This window comes from Heterocephalus glaber, unplaced genomic scaffold, assembly GCF_053883595.1.
Source record: "Heterocephalus glaber isolate CG9 unplaced genomic scaffold, H.glaber_assembly_v1.0 deba00001572, whole genome shotgun sequence".
In the NCBI taxonomy this organism is placed as follows: Eukaryota; Metazoa; Chordata; class Mammalia; order Rodentia; family Bathyergidae; genus Heterocephalus; species Heterocephalus glaber.
In genome coordinates, this window is record NW_028258357.1 from 511,333 (window position 1) to 527,113 (window position 15,781).

A 15,781-nucleotide genomic window follows, 5' to 3' on the forward strand; every position below is an offset into this window, starting at 1 on the left:
TGAATTTCCAGGTGGCTTCATGTGATTAATAAATAGTTTAGAGTTCAGGCAACAGTCACCTAATGAGGCAATCTATTCCTTGGTTCCATAAGATTAACATTTGGTTTTATATAAATATATAAATGCTGGCTGGATCTAATTTAAGGATTTAGCAGACTAAATTATATTTTATCATCTGTCTAAGCAGCTAAAAACAGAAAGTTAAGATGTAGTTCCAATCTTGACAATTTCAACTGTTTGTGTGGAAAAGACTTGTTTTATATTCAGAGGACATATGGCTGAATATTAAAATCTTAGTGTCCTACCTCTCGAATTGCTGTACAAAACTCACTCTGAAGCACATTTTTGAGGGACTGTAGCTTGTGCACTGGTACTTCTCCAGATTCCTGTAGTTTTTCCAGTAATTCAATTGCTCTTGCAACATCTGAATGAAAAAAAATCAAAATGGACAGATGTACAATAAACTATCTCATCAACATATTCACATTATTCCAATTGAATGAAAATATTATTCCAATTGAAAATCGAGCAGAATTAACTGAAAAATAAGAATTTATAAGTCAGAGCTTATTGATTTCACCTTTTAGTAATAGTCACTTTAACCTGTTTCACATAATTTGTTACTTAATACATCTTTTTGACGGCAGTTCACATCTTATTTTTGTCTTACAAATCAGTTTGAGTAAGGAAAAAAGAGAAAAACACGTCTGTTACTTATTCTGATAACCCTGTAAACAAAATAGTTCTATCAGTTTTACCTCTGAGATGCTTTTGTTTGATTTTTCATGTATGACATTTACCACACCAAAATCTCATGTTTATTAGTGTGATGATTTGATTGGTACACATCTCCTTCACCTGTATAGAAATTCCTTGAACATGGGAACTTGTCTGGTTTGTTTGCCATTGCATCCCACAGTCTGGTATAATACAATGAATTAATATTTGATGAAGAAATGAGCTAATGGACTCTCCATTTCACCACCACTGCATTACTTCAGGTCCTCATAATCTCTCCTCTGTCCAACTGGAATAATTTCTTCTTCCCCAAGCCTCTACATATGGTCCACAGAGTGATCTCCCTAAAACAAAAATCTGATCATTATCCACCTATTGGCTTCTAGAGTACTACTAATCGAGAGTTTTCAACATCAGCATCAGCATCAGAGGTTAATACATCAAAGAACAGTCAGTCTTTTGTGGAAATTTTTACATCCCTGGATTATTTCACATTGCCCAGGGAAAATGTCACAAAAAAGCCATTTTAAAGTACTTATAAATATCTCCTCTACTCTATTGCTGCAGTTAACAGTTCACTGAAAATTCACTTAGGCATTTATTTTTTTTAATTTTATTTTATTGGTACATTTTAGGTATACAATATAATGACATTCATCATTGGAAATTTGCACCTTTACATAATCTCTCTCATTTCTTATTTTTCCCTGTTCCCCTGCCCTCCCTACAACACCTCCATCCCTCCCTATTTACAAAGACTTTATTTCCATTTTTTCATTTTCTCATATTAATTCCATTCCCTTCTTTCCTTTCCCCTACCCCTCCCACTTCCCCTTCCCCTTTGCCCCTTTTCTTACTATTTCACATTATCTATTATACTTTTTACTCCTAATTTACACTTTCAGTTTCTCACACTAGAGTAATGATTTGGTATTTACACGTGTGTCCTGTTTATTTCACTTAAGAGTATCGCCTCAATGAGCATCCATTTAGCTATAAGTGTCTCTAATTTCTCATTTTTTATGGCTGAGTAGTACTCCATTTTATTAAAAAAACCCACATTTTCTTTATCCAGTCTCCAGTTGATGGGCTTTTGGGCTGTTTCCAAGTTATAGCTATTACAAATTGTGCTGCTATGAACATGGGAACACATTTATCACTGTGGTATGATTCTTTTAATTCTTTGAGGACGATCCCCAGCAGAGGAATAGCAGGGTCAAATGGGACTTCTAGTCCTAGTTCTTTGAGGTATCTTCATATTGGTTTCCACAGTGGTTGCACCACTCCACACTCCCATCATCGGTGGAGCAGGGTTCCTCTTTCCCTACAGCCCCACCAGCATTTGTTATTGGTTCATTTCATGATAGCAGCCATTCTTTCTGGAGTGAGGTGGAATCTCAGCTTTCTTTTCATTTGCATCTCTCAAATGACCACTGATGTTGAACACGTTGCATAAGTTTATTTGCTATTTCTACTTCTTTGTGTGAGAAATGTCTGTTCATTTCAGATGCCCATTTTCAGATTGGGTCTTTCAAATCGGGAGGTCTGATTTTTTTAAGTTCTTTACATATTCCAGATAGTAGACCTTTGTTTGAAGTACAGTAGTTGAAGACTTTTTCCCACCTTATGGGTTGACTCTTTACACTGTTAGTGGTTTCTCTTGCTGTGCAGAAGTTTTTTAATAAGAAGAGATGCCACTTGTTGATAGTTTGTGCTAGTTCATGGGCAACTGAGGTTTTGTTCATAAAATCTTTTCCTACACCAGTGTCTTCAAGAGTTCTACCTAATCTCTGTTCCAGCCAGTTCAGCATTTCTGTTTTAATATTTAGATCTTTAATCCATTTCAATTTTAGTTTAGTGCACAGTGAGAGATACAGTTCTATTTTTAATCTTTGGCAAGTTGAAACCCAATTTTTCCACCACCATTCATTTATTAAAGAGGCTATCTTTCCTCCAGTGAGGGTGTTTGGCTCCTTTGTTGAAGATGAGGTGGCTGAGTGTGTCTGGAGTTATTTCTGCATCTTCTAATCTGTTCCACGGGTCCTCTGGTCTGTTTCTTTGCCAGTACCATGCTGTTTTTAACACACTAACTTTGTAGTATAGTTTCAAGTTGGGGATTGTGATACCCCCTGCCATGCCTCTCTTAGCTAGAATTACTTTTGCTATTCTGGGTCTCTTCTTGTTCCAAATGAAGTTTTGGATTGTTTTCCCTAGTTCTGTGAAGTATACTGTTGGGATTTCAGTCAGGATTGCATTGAATCTATAGAGCAGTTTTGGAAGTATGGCCATTTTCACTATATTAATCCTTCCTACCCAGGAGCAGGGGATGTCTTTCTATTTCCTGATATCATCTTCAGTCTCTCTTTTCAGAGTGCTATGGTTTTCAGAGAAGAGGTCTTTGATTTCTTTCATTAATTGCTTCCTAGGCATTTCAGTTTTTTGCATGCTATTGTGAAAGGAATTGTTTGCCCTATTTCTCTCTCAGTGAATCTGTCGTTCATGTAGAGGAAAGCTATTGATTTTTGTGTGTTAAACTTGTATCCAGCTACTCCACTGAATTTGGTTATTAAGTCTACAAGACTTTTGGTGGAGTTATTGGGGTCTTCTATACAGAGTATTATGTCATCTGCAAATAATGACAATTTGACTTCATTTCCTATCTTTATTCCTTTTATTTCTTTATCTTATCTAATTGCTGTGGCTAATGTTTCCAAAACTATATTGAATAGGTGTGGTGATAATGGACATCCTTGTTTTTTTCCTGATTTTAGTGTGAAGAATTTCAGGTTTTGACCATTTAGTATGATATTGGCTGTTGGTTTTTCATAGATGGCTTTTATCAGACTGAGGTAGAGATCGTCTATTCCAATTTTTTGTATTTTTTATCATAAATGTGTTTTGGATTGTGTCAAATGCTTTTTCTGCATCTATTGAGATGATCATATGGTTTTTGTCCTTGGCTCTATTGATATAGTGTATTACATTTATTGATTTATGTATGTTGAACCATCCCTGCATCCCTAGGATAAATCCCACTTGGTCAGGGTGTATGATCTTCTTGATGATCTTCTGCATTCTATTTGCCAGTATCTTTTTAAGCATTAGGCATTTAACTAGTAGGATATGATTAATTTCTAGGTCACTAGCTCCAGAGAGTGCCACATATTCCTGAAGTCAGATTATAAATTCTTCACATCTATCCATCCATCCATCCATCTATCTATCCAAGTTCCCATTATTATTGGCACTAAGTTTATCAAGAATAATACACTTCCTTCCTGAATTCACAGACCTCAGAATATAACAAGAAAGGTATATAATAACATATCCACCTGTGATGAAATTGTTATCACTTCAGAATTTAAGTGGGGGTTAGTATAGGTGTATGTATTAAATTGAAAAAATAACCACAAAGTGACTTTAGAGACTCTCCTTGAAGCAGTTATTTTGATTGCCAGTTGTGGCCTAAAGTAACAGAAATCATGAAATTAATATGACACTGTCAGTTTCCAAAGTTTTTCTTTTAGTACATAAACTGGAAGACCACACAGTCAATTGGAGAACACTGGTTACATCTACAATCAATAAGATACCAAGGTGAGATTTTATGCATTTCCAACTGCATAAAATACTGTATCTAGATACCCAGTGGGTGCACAGAACTCTCAACATGTTTAAAATTGAGCCCATTATTTCTTTCCCTGAAAAGAGTTTCCTCTCCCTAAATTCTATATTTCCATTAATAGCATCCCAAGAAGCCTGTCTCCTAAGCTAGCCCATGTTATCATCCTTCACTCACTCCCACATGCAATTAGTCAGCAATTACTATTGCTATGGAGTCTATCTCAAAAATGCTTTTTGAATGGAGCTCCTCCACTTCATTATTCCAGGGAAGCCTTCATTTTTCACCTGCAGTACAGGAACAACTCCTAACTAATTTCCAAACAACTCCTAATTTCACTTAAACCAGTTTTTCTTTTTCAGTCCATCCTCCACAGTGCTTCTAGAGTAATTCATTGGATAAGCCTTTTATTCTTCTGTACTAAAACCTTACTGATAGTCACTTCCTACAGGGTGAAGTGCAGACCGCTAGGATTTTATAGAAGGCCTTTAGTAGCTGACTTCTTTGTACTCATCTCTGGACACCTCTCCTTTCTCGTGCTACATTTCAGCCACCTAAAATGTTTGCTATTCCTAGAACGTGCCATGGAATGCCATGCCTCTGTGGTTCAACACATATTTTCCTTTGTTCCTGGAATGCAATTCATTCATTCATTCCCTGATTCATTCAGTAGTGCTGGACCCTGTACTGTGACAGGAGACCCAGTGAAAAATGAGATAGCTCTTTTTCTTGCTTTCCTGGAATGTACAGGTATGAGTATCACAGATGAACAAGAAAGATGTATGTGCTATAAACAAAGTACTATGTGCTGGACCTGGATGTATAACAAAAACACATACTATCATCATAGAGCACCTCTTTGTGAAAGTAACAGCTAAGCAGAGTCCTAGACAGGAGTTAAAAGTCAGGAAAGGGGAAAAGTATTTCAGGCATATGGCATAAGTGACAATTCAAGGCTTCAGAGAGTGTGGGATGTTCAAAGAATGGAAAGGAGGTCAGCATGGCTAAAGCTGAAATCAGGGAGAGCAGTATGAGGTGAAGTAGGCAAAAATCACATCATGGAGGTTATTTTAGGTGGGGTAGGGTTAACTTAGCTTAAGTAGCATCTCTTCATGCACATGGCTTTTCAGGGCAGATTTAGTTGTTTTCATGTTTTAGTTGCTTTTCTGTGATTCTTTGTTCCCTCGTCCACTGTTAGAATTATTACTCTCTGTGGTACCTCTGAATGTCTCTCTCCTTCCTTCATCCCTGCGAATCTAATAAGCTTCTTGAAGTGTCAGGAACAGTAACTTATTTGTCATTGTATCAACAGTTCATTACAGAATCGCTGGCACATAGTGTTTAATGCACATTTGTTGAATGAATGGTAGTTAATTAAGGAGATTAGTTCAGGAATACAGGCATTAAAGCTCTATGCCTACATGGATCCATAATTTCTCATGAATGTAGACTGCTAGATCACTGTGACCCTTGGTCTGGTTTGGAGTAAGGAATCAAATATGCTGGAGGGTATTAATGACAAAGGAGTATGTTTGGGAAAAAATGACACCAACCTGAACATTAAATAGTTCTCAATGTATGCTGTACATTAAAACTACCTTGGACACCTTTAAAAATATATATCAGGGCCAGGGATTTAGCTCAGTGGTTCCGGCACCTGCCTCTCAAGCGCAAGGTCCCGAGTTCGATCCCCGGTACCAAAAAAAAAAACAACACACACACAAAATATATATCAGCTCCTGAGACCCATCCCCAAACAAATTAACCAAGCATCTCCAGAACAGTGATTTCAACCTTGTATGCATACTGGAATCATGTAGGAAATTTTAAAAGATACTGATGCCATTAAGACATACGAAAGATAGGACTATTCTATTACATTAAGTCTTTCCCAGTCCTTATAAGAGGTATCTGGGAGTTAAGAGAAAATTCATGAAAAATTGTTATTCTTTTGGCACAGAGTACATACTGACTATTTTGCTTCTCTTCCATCAGCGACATGAAGAGATTTTGGAAAGAACCAGTTGTAGTGAAGATGAATGCATGAAAGGGGCACCAGCTAGTCTTGCCTGTTTGTCTGTGCAGTGGATTGGTGATCTGTCTGGCTTCACTGTCAATCTGAACAGAGGGAGAAAACTGGAAAGTAATGGCTACTGGAACCAGAATTGTCTTGCTGGTAACCCCCACACACACACTTCCCGGGAGATCAGGAAAGCAAAGGCAGTGGTAAGTGACAGTGGAAGTCTAAGAACTAAAGTTCGAAGAGATCAGTCCCTCCAGTCCAGGCCTGGCTGGAAACATAAAGTTGGCGAGTGATAATTGGACATGAGACTGGAGTTTTAAACACAATTTGGATTCCCTGTAGTGCTGTGATAAAACCTGCAAGCCCAGGATTTGGAAGGAAGCAAAAAGAAGCCTTCAAGTCAGCAAAATACTTACTTTTATAACTACTGCAATAAAGTGTGTATGGTTTCTGTATAAGAGTCCCCTAAGGTTCTTGTCCAGAATCTCCTTATGGTTATTTTATGAAACTCTTCTACAAGTTTGGTTACTAACATAGATATTTAGGTGTACTAGTTTGGCTCAGATTAAGACTGGAGAGACTGCCAGATAAATAAAACATAAGCAAGAAGATCACAAATTTTTCTTCCTGAAATACTCTCATTTTATCTTCTAATCCTTCAATTAATATCTTCATCTCATTCTGTAATTAAAATACTTGGATAGTATGAGTCTCCTCAGTCCCCTTCACACCCCAGATTCAATTCACCCCACTCTCTGAAAACAACAATAAAGGTAAATTTTATTTAACACCTGAAAAGTGAGAGTATCTTAGTCTATTTTCTGCTGCTATATTAGATAACCATAAGCTGGGTAATGAAAAAAGAAAACAAAATTATTTTTCACAGTTCTAAAGGCTGGAAAGTCCAATACCAAAGGGCTGTGTGTGGTAAGAGCCTGATTGGTGCATTGTAATATGATGGAGGACACTGCATGGCAAAAGAGCAAGACAGAGCTGGCTTTCACATCAAAGCTGCTCTCAAGAGAACTAACCCACTCCCTCACTAATGGCAAATGTTGAGAATTAAATCTGTTCATCAGGGTAGAGCTCTCATGACCAAACCTCTTCTAAAAGGTCCTGCTTTTTAATACTACCTGTTGCAATGATAATTACATTTCCACATGAATTTTGGAGGGGATTTCAAACCCTAGCATTTGTTCCAGCCTCCTCCAAATGATGTCTTTCTTACACATGAAATATATTCTTTCTATCTCAATAGTTCCGAAAGTCATATTCCAGCACCAACTCAAAGGTTCAAAGTTCAAAATCTCTTCTAAATCAAATGTTGGTGAGACTCAAAGCATAATCCATCCCACAGTAAATTTTCTCTCCCTGTAAGCTTATGAAATCAAAACAACTTATCTATTTCCAAAATACCATGATGGGACAGGACAGACATTCCCATTTCAAAAGAGAGAAATAGACAAGAAAATAGGACTAACTTGTCCCAGGAAAGTGCAAAACATAACAGGGGAAACCACTCTTACAGCTGGAGAATAATCTCTTTTGACTTCTTATCTCACAAACTGGGGACCCTAGTGCAGGAATTGGTGTCTTACTCCTGCAGCTCTCCCAGGCTGATGCTTCAGGTAGGTAGCTCTACAGTTGTAGGATCTTTGAGATATCCCCACTATCCCATCTTTGCTAGTCCTGGCTCTCTGAGGTGGTCCTTTGTCTGTGACGTCCAATCTAATTGGAGGAAGTTGTGCTCCCTCAGAACCTACATTTTGCATGTCTATGGACTTAACACCACTCTAGTGCTGACAAGGTCTACCACTTGGATTTTGCAGGGCTAAACTGCATGGGACCTTCTTGAGCTTGGTTAGTTGAGCACTGAGCAGCAGAGACTGGGGAAGCCCTGCTCTATCTCCTAAACCCTTTCTGCCCTCCTGGGACTCTTGGTCTGTGATGGAAGGCATAGTCTCAGAAATGTCTTCTTGGATCTCCTTCCATTGTCTTGATGAATAGTACTTAGCTCCCTTTTACCCATATTAATCTCCTAAGCAAAGAGTTACTTGGCCACACCCTTCACATTCTTTCCCAAACACAACTTTTCTTTTTTCGTATGACCAGGCTTCAAAATTTTGAAGTCTTTTTATGCTATTTCCATTTTAATTTGTTTGCTCACTGTGGTCACTAGCCTTTCCCAGGAAGATCAGTGGTCCCATGGTGACATCTGCTTCTTCTGTTATGTGCCAGTGGTTCTGGTTCTGTGAAGTGGATCTGAGTACCTTGCTCACCCCAGGGAACTGCTCCTAGAATAGCCTAGACCACCACGGTCTCCCTTGTTACAGCACTTACAGATGTCAGCAGTGCCTTCTATTGGGGACCAGCTATTGGAAGGCTTGTTAAGGAGCGTTCTTTGTTGCATTGGTCTGGGACTTGGAGAGCTAAAACGTGTTTCTGGAGTTGTTAGCAAAGTAGAAGATGTACACTGGTGAGCCAGAGGATGTCTGGCCTGGGTCTGGAGGCTTGGAATGCAGAAGAGCTGTCAGACAGTCCATCCATGAGTCAGCAGCCTGAATGTTTACTGCTTAGATAATTTTTCTTGTAGGTATCCTCCTTAATAACTCTCAAGGTCTATGTTCCATAAAGCCCTAAGACATGGAGATTATTCCACCAAGTTTTTAGCAACTATATAATAAAGATGACCTCTGCTCCAGTTTTCAATGCCTTATCTCTCATTTTCACCTGAGACATCCTCAAAAGGGCTCTTACTATTCTGTACTTCTATCAACACTCTGACCATGACTGTATAAGTAATCTTTGAGAAGCCCCACACTCTGCTAGTCTTCTCTCCTCATGAGCTCCCACCAAAATCACCACTATTTTCTGTCCATATCAATACAAACTTTTGCTAAGTTACTACTGTAAGCTTTTCTGCCTCTGCCCATTACCCAGTTCTAAAGCTGCTTCATATTTTCAGATATTTGTGTAGCAACAGATCCATTTCTGGGTACCAATTCTATGCTGCTATGGCAGGATACCAAGTACTGGGTAAATTATAAGGAAAATAAATTTATTTCTCATAGTTCAAAAGGCTGGGAAGTCTACAAGCATGGTGCTGACATGTGGTGAAGGCCTTTGTGCTCCGTCATCAGTTGACAGAAGGGGCAGCAAGCACATGGGAGACAGAGTTCGCCTGTATAACAAAGCCACTTCAGTATTTAACTGTACAACTAACCCACTCCCTCAGTAATGGCACGAATCCATTATTGGCTGACCTGATCACTCTTCTTGTCTCTATTTCTTAATACTATTACAATGCCAATTAAATTTCAATATGAGTTTTGGAAGGGACATTAAAATTATGAAATAGAGTCATTGTATACTAAGAGCATTACATCTTTTAGCCCAATTTATCCTTATAATAACTGTATTTTATAGTAAATACATTTTGCAAATGACACAATTGAGGGTTAGACAGTTTACATAACTCATTTACAAGTAGAAAATCTGGATTTGGAGTTTGGGTCTGAGTGATTCTAAACCCTGTGCCTATTACTTTTTTTTTTTTTTTTTTGTACCAGGGATCCAACTCAGGACCTTGCATTTTCGAGGCCAGCCCAGTGCCACTGAGGTAAATCCCCAGCCCCCTGTGCCTATTATCTTTATTTCAATCACAGCTTTACCTTCAGTATTTATACCTTTATAATAGCTCTATGCTCTGCAGGCTGTCTTGGTCAGAGACTGAGCTCTTAATTTTTCTTCTTTCAGTAAAGATTAACCTATATTCATTTACCAGTATACCTTTCTCAGGTAGAATTCACTGATGAATGTATCACCCAGAGAGCTTTGAAATGATAAAATGAAGTGGTTCTCAGCCCTGGTTTCCATTGAAATTATCTGGGAGCACTGAACACCACACATGCCTGGATCCTATTCACAAAAATTTCTGATTTCACTGATCTGGGGAATGGCTTGGGCATCAGGATCTTCAAAGCTTCCCCATGAGTAGTCATGTGGAGAATCACTGACAGAATCTCAACACACTCTGGGAATTTTAATAATAATGTTATTTATAATACTAATTGCTATCACACATGGTGTTCATTATATCACTACTCAGGCCATTTTATTCCTGCAAACAGTACTTTGAGGTAAGTACTATTATTATACTCATTGTACAGAAAAGAAAATTGAGACCTATAGAATTAAAATTATTTCTCTAAGGAAAGAACTAGTGAGTGAAAGAACTGGAATTTGAGTCTACCAGTAGAGCTTTAGAATTGGGGCTACATTTCAGATGTGGCTCTGAAATCCATGCACAGTCAGCTGTCTGCATCAACAGATTCATGCAATAATGGATCAAAAAATAGCTAAGCCTACAATGACTGTGGATATGCTGAACATGTATGGACATTTTGTCATTATTTCCTAAACAATACAGTACAATAACTATTTATATAGCATTCACATTGTATTAGATATTATAAGTGATTCAGAGATGATTTACAGTAATGGGAGGATGTTCTCTTCCATGTTATATAAGGCTTGAGCATCTACAGACTTTAGTACCTATGGCAGCAGGAGGGAGATGTTATCATGGAATAAATGCCCAATAGATACTGAGAGATGTCATAGTCAAAATCATCCCTGGAACTTCTACTTCTCCAAGATTGCTAATAGAGATTGTGTTGATCTGATCAACAAGTACTTGGTTGATGATCTTAAATTTTAATCAATTTAAAAATTTGCCCTGTCCGTTTATTTTTAAAAAATACAGACAGAGAAAAAAGCATGCTGAGGTATAGCCTTAAAATCTGCTCTTGTAGTACATAATTTAGGAGGTTCTGACACAGGATGTGGTTCACGAATGCATTGTGCAAGTTACTGAGTAGTCTGCTAAATGATTTAGAACAAAATGAGCTTATGGCCATCATTTATTCAGTGATCACTTATCTTACTTGGATCATCTTTTAAAATCTTCACTAATATACAGGGAGATTACTATTACTTCTACCATAAAGCTAAAGAAAAATAAAAAACCGTTAGGATTTATAAAGATGAATTATCATACCCAAAGCCATACAACTACTAATGGTGGAGGCAGTATTCAAAATTAACTATATTAGATTCTGCCCATGCTTTTATAGTTCTCTAACCCAACTCTTAAAATGAGTTGGAAATAAAACAGCCAAGGGTTATCAATATTATTTTTAAAATATAGCAACATAGTCTACATAGACATGTCTGTTTGTCCATTGTGAACTGAACAAACACACATAACACTGCCCAAGGTCTCAGATTGTATTGCGGTATAATCAATATGTTTGATATCACTGGATTATTGAAAAATGATAAAGTCATAATCAATAGCTGATAAAAGTAAGGAGACAAATATTAGAATGACTTTCTTCAAAGCAAATGGAACATTATAAACAAAACAAAGACAACACCAAACTTCTAGAACTTAAGAAAATATTGGAACTTAGATAGAATGAGTACCAGTAATCTCAAACAGTCCAATTATCACCCTTGTATTCTTTAATGATGTTTTGATTAACTTGCTTGGCATTTAGAATGTGCAATTTGACCCATGACTCATCTTAGGTGGAACTTAGATAAAGGAGAGCTGGGTCATTTAAAGATATGGGCTACTGATGCTACAAAAATTTATTGAGCATAATGGCAAACAATATGAATTATCTACCCCAAAGCCATCCACAACCCTTTTTCATTCTTCTACTACAGAAACGGGAGTGAGGAGACATCTCTGTTTCAATTTCCCCAAGTCATTATGAGTACAAAGTCACAGGGTATGGCTTCCAAGGCCTTTGAAATGAACAGACTGGCATTATGCCTTCAGAATTTGCTCTTCATTCCCTAGCGCTTTCCACCTTCCCTTGACATCTATAATGTGTTAAAATGTGTTAAACTGAAATAGCCACTCTGTCTTCCTGAAAGTTCTTGTCATGTGCTAAGGACTGTAGAACAGGAAAAAGGTAGGTAGCATCTGATGTCATTATTGAGTTGTTCTACTATCCCTACACTGTCCCAATCCCATGATTCTTATCTATGAGACAAATACATGTTTTATTGTTTGGTTTTCAACCACATACAAGCTATTTTATACAAAAGCACATGACTTCAAAAGCACTTTTCTAGCTTGAGGATAAGGTTGCTGTTACAGAGAAACTAGGCTGACACATGGTGGTCCCTTGACTAAGACAGCCATGAAAAGCTTCTTCGGTAAGGTAGTATTGGGACTGAGAAGTTAATATTGAGAAGCTACCAATCATATGACAATCTAAAAGGAAAGCATCCTGACAAAGAGAATAACAAGGGAAAAGTATTTTAAGTGAGGGGAGCAATCCTATGTGCTAGAACGTCTGACAAAGCCAATGTCAGCAGAACACTATTTAAGGCAAAAAACACCAGTAATATGCTTTTCAAAACCAAATAGGCAAAACCAAAAACGCTCAGATTTGTAAAACTTATTAATTTCTTTGGTGTAAATATTTCCACCACATTTAGTTTTAAGCCACCAACATGATGTCATTGGCTTGCAAAATTCTAGAATATTTAATAATAAGTTCTTACAAGCCAGGAAGCACCAGTCACAGCATCATGCTGAAAATAAAAGTTTTAGAAGTAAACATGGGCCAGACTTTGTACAAAGATTTCATCAGAAAGTTGTATTGTAGTATAATTGGTTAAGAAAGCTAGTGTATCTGAAAAAAGAATGATGTGATCAGATTCACATTTTATAAACATTATTACAAATATTTACAGCATTAATCATAATGGATCCAGAGTGCATACAAGACACTAACTAGAAAGAAGGCGTTTTGGTGGCACTGGCCAGCAATGGTGGCAGCTGAGCCTAGAAGGCAGGAGCAGGAGTGTGAGACCTGGGTCAGCTTTAAAGAACAGATGAGTGGAAGCAGAAACAGTGCCCTCAGTGTTCCACAGTGGGATGGATGATAAAGTCTGCACTAAACGCCTGTCAGCAGAAAGGGACACACTAGTAAATACAGTCACATACCTTAGCAGGACTTCATAAATAATTGTAGATATTGCCTTAGCTATAAGCAAATTATGTCAATAAATTTAATAAGTACCAAAAATATAAAGGTAGAAAAACCCTGAAGGGAAAATTATTTTCAAAGGAAATAGTAGTAGGGTGGGATTTTTGTTATTCCCTTCCTATCTGTAAAATATCCTTCAATTTGGGGTCAGTAAGGGATTATGTAAAATGTTTCGTTGCAGTACTGAGCAGTTGGAGAATATGATTATAGACCTGAAAGTCAAAGAGACCTGAGAATTATAATGTAGTAATATTGACTCTAGATATTTACTATGATGTTTCAATGAAAATACGAGTTGAGACTCTCATATAAAGTGCCTGGTATATGATCTGTATGTGAGAGTTTTGTCCTCTTTTCTCCTAACACATTTTTTACTGTGAGTCTTCACTTCCTGCTCTATTAGTGGCAATATTTGAAGACGAAATGTAAAAAAATAGGAAGGCAATTATTCCAACTATAATTCCCTTTGATGAATTGACTAGATGTCCTTTTTAAAAAGATATATCCTCATGATTGGGCACCCAAAGTTTGAGTACCATAGCTATAAACAACTATATGCAGCAATAAGTCCATATTTCCTATTCAGCATCATAGAATTCACTAATAAGTATTTTAAATAACGTACATGAAACACTGACTTATTGTTAGTTCTCTGAAATATCTAAATATTGTGACAAAAAATGCTTAACCTGATAGTGTACAACAGAGCATAGGAATCAATAAAATAAAATTAATGATACATAGTGCTTTGTATTTCCATTACTGTAATATGAAAGGAAATTCTGCCAATTTACAAGTTACTAATTAGACATGACGATTAGTATGGGTTCCTCATCTGACACTAATCTCTGCTTTGATCCACCAGCAATTTCCACATTCCTTAAACACAGACGAATTGGTTAACCCTAGGAAGAAGTGGCTCAATGTAAATGCACTCAAATGAAATATTTTTTTTTTACTCATTATGTTGTTGAAAATATGCCACTTTATATTTATCACCAAAAACTGAATAATTATTTTCTTGTGGAATCTGAGTCAACAATGAAATATATTACAAAGAGAAGTTTGACAATTCTAGAATTTTTAGATCGTGAATTTATATAATGGTAAAATCCTGGCTGGGACTTCCAAAAGTGTTTGGCAAACTCATTACAACGAACCAAACAATTTATGCTATAAAATAAAAAGCTGCAGTTGCTAAGAGATTCTCTAAAATGGAAGGTACCTATTTTATTGGAAAGTGATTACTTTCCCAATAAACAATTCTTTAGGTACACAAAGCTTAAGATACAGCTTTCTTTGTTAAACAGTTGCTGCTATGTGGTCTGAATGAGTAATGTGTTCCCAGTTTTTCTAGGAACTATATTCAGCATTTTGTTCTGTTTTTCTTCTTTCCATTTTTTGAAGTCATCTAATTTTCTTTATCAAGCAGCTATAATTGAAGCTTGATTTGCCTACCATCATCTTCCTTTCTCTATGCATTTTATTTTCTTTCTCTTTATTGTATTTTATATCTTTCCTTCCTTGTATATTCTCACCTTGTTTTTCTATTTAATCTTGTATCCATGACCTTACATCATTATAGCCAACTACTGTATAGACTTATTCCTAACCAAAGTTTATTTCATTTTCTCTTGTTTCCAACCTTCATAGCATCCATGCCAATGAACTTAGTTGAGCTTTGAGGTCTGTGAGGAATTAGATCTGGCCAAAGTACAGTTTTGCATGTTTGAAAGCTGAACAGTCCACTGTCTTATTGCTTTTTTTTTTTGGTACTGGAGATTGAACTCGGGCCCTTGAGCTTGTGAAGCAGGCGGCGGAAACACTAAGCTAAATCCCCAGCCCTCCACTGTCCTTTTCAAAGCTAAATATTAAAGCATGTATTTATGTATTTCCTATTATGTTTGTATTACCATGTGTCCAATATTGAATCATGACAATTGCAGATTTAAAGCGCTTTGATGAATAGAACTGTTGTACTGAATTATATTTTCTTATATTTATTTAACTTTTTCTACTCACTTGCTAATGATGATAATGTGTCAAACACTATTTGATAAATTTAGATTTATTACAAAAAATGTGAATTATGAACAAAATGAACAATTAAGGGACTGAAACTTATCTTTCTATCATGACCAGATTTAATCTATAAGTGAGAACAAGAAGAACCAATATGAATATGACTTGAAGGGAAATCACAGTTCATTTTAGTGCTCTTAAAAATATTTAGGGAAGTCATTTTTCTTAGCTCTCTGGAGGAAATAATTTAAGCGCAGACTACATTTTGTATGCAAATTCTTTTTCAGAAGTTGCTTTTTTAAAATT

General features: G+C 36.7%; 1 protein-coding gene across 3 annotated transcripts in view; it reads right to left on the bottom strand.

Annotated features, from left to right (window-relative positions):
* Lin7a (lin-7 cell polarity scaffold A) overlaps positions 1-15,781 on the bottom strand; it is a 148,836-nt gene that overhangs the window by 95,191 nt on the left and 37,864 nt on the right. For all 3 annotated transcript variants that reach the window (XM_004867520.3, XM_087192524.1, XM_087192525.1), the window contains one exon: positions 306-424. In XM_004867520.3, coding sequence (XP_004867577.1) covers positions 306-424 — 119 coding nt within the window. The remainder of the gene's footprint in view (positions 1-305; positions 425-15,781) is intronic.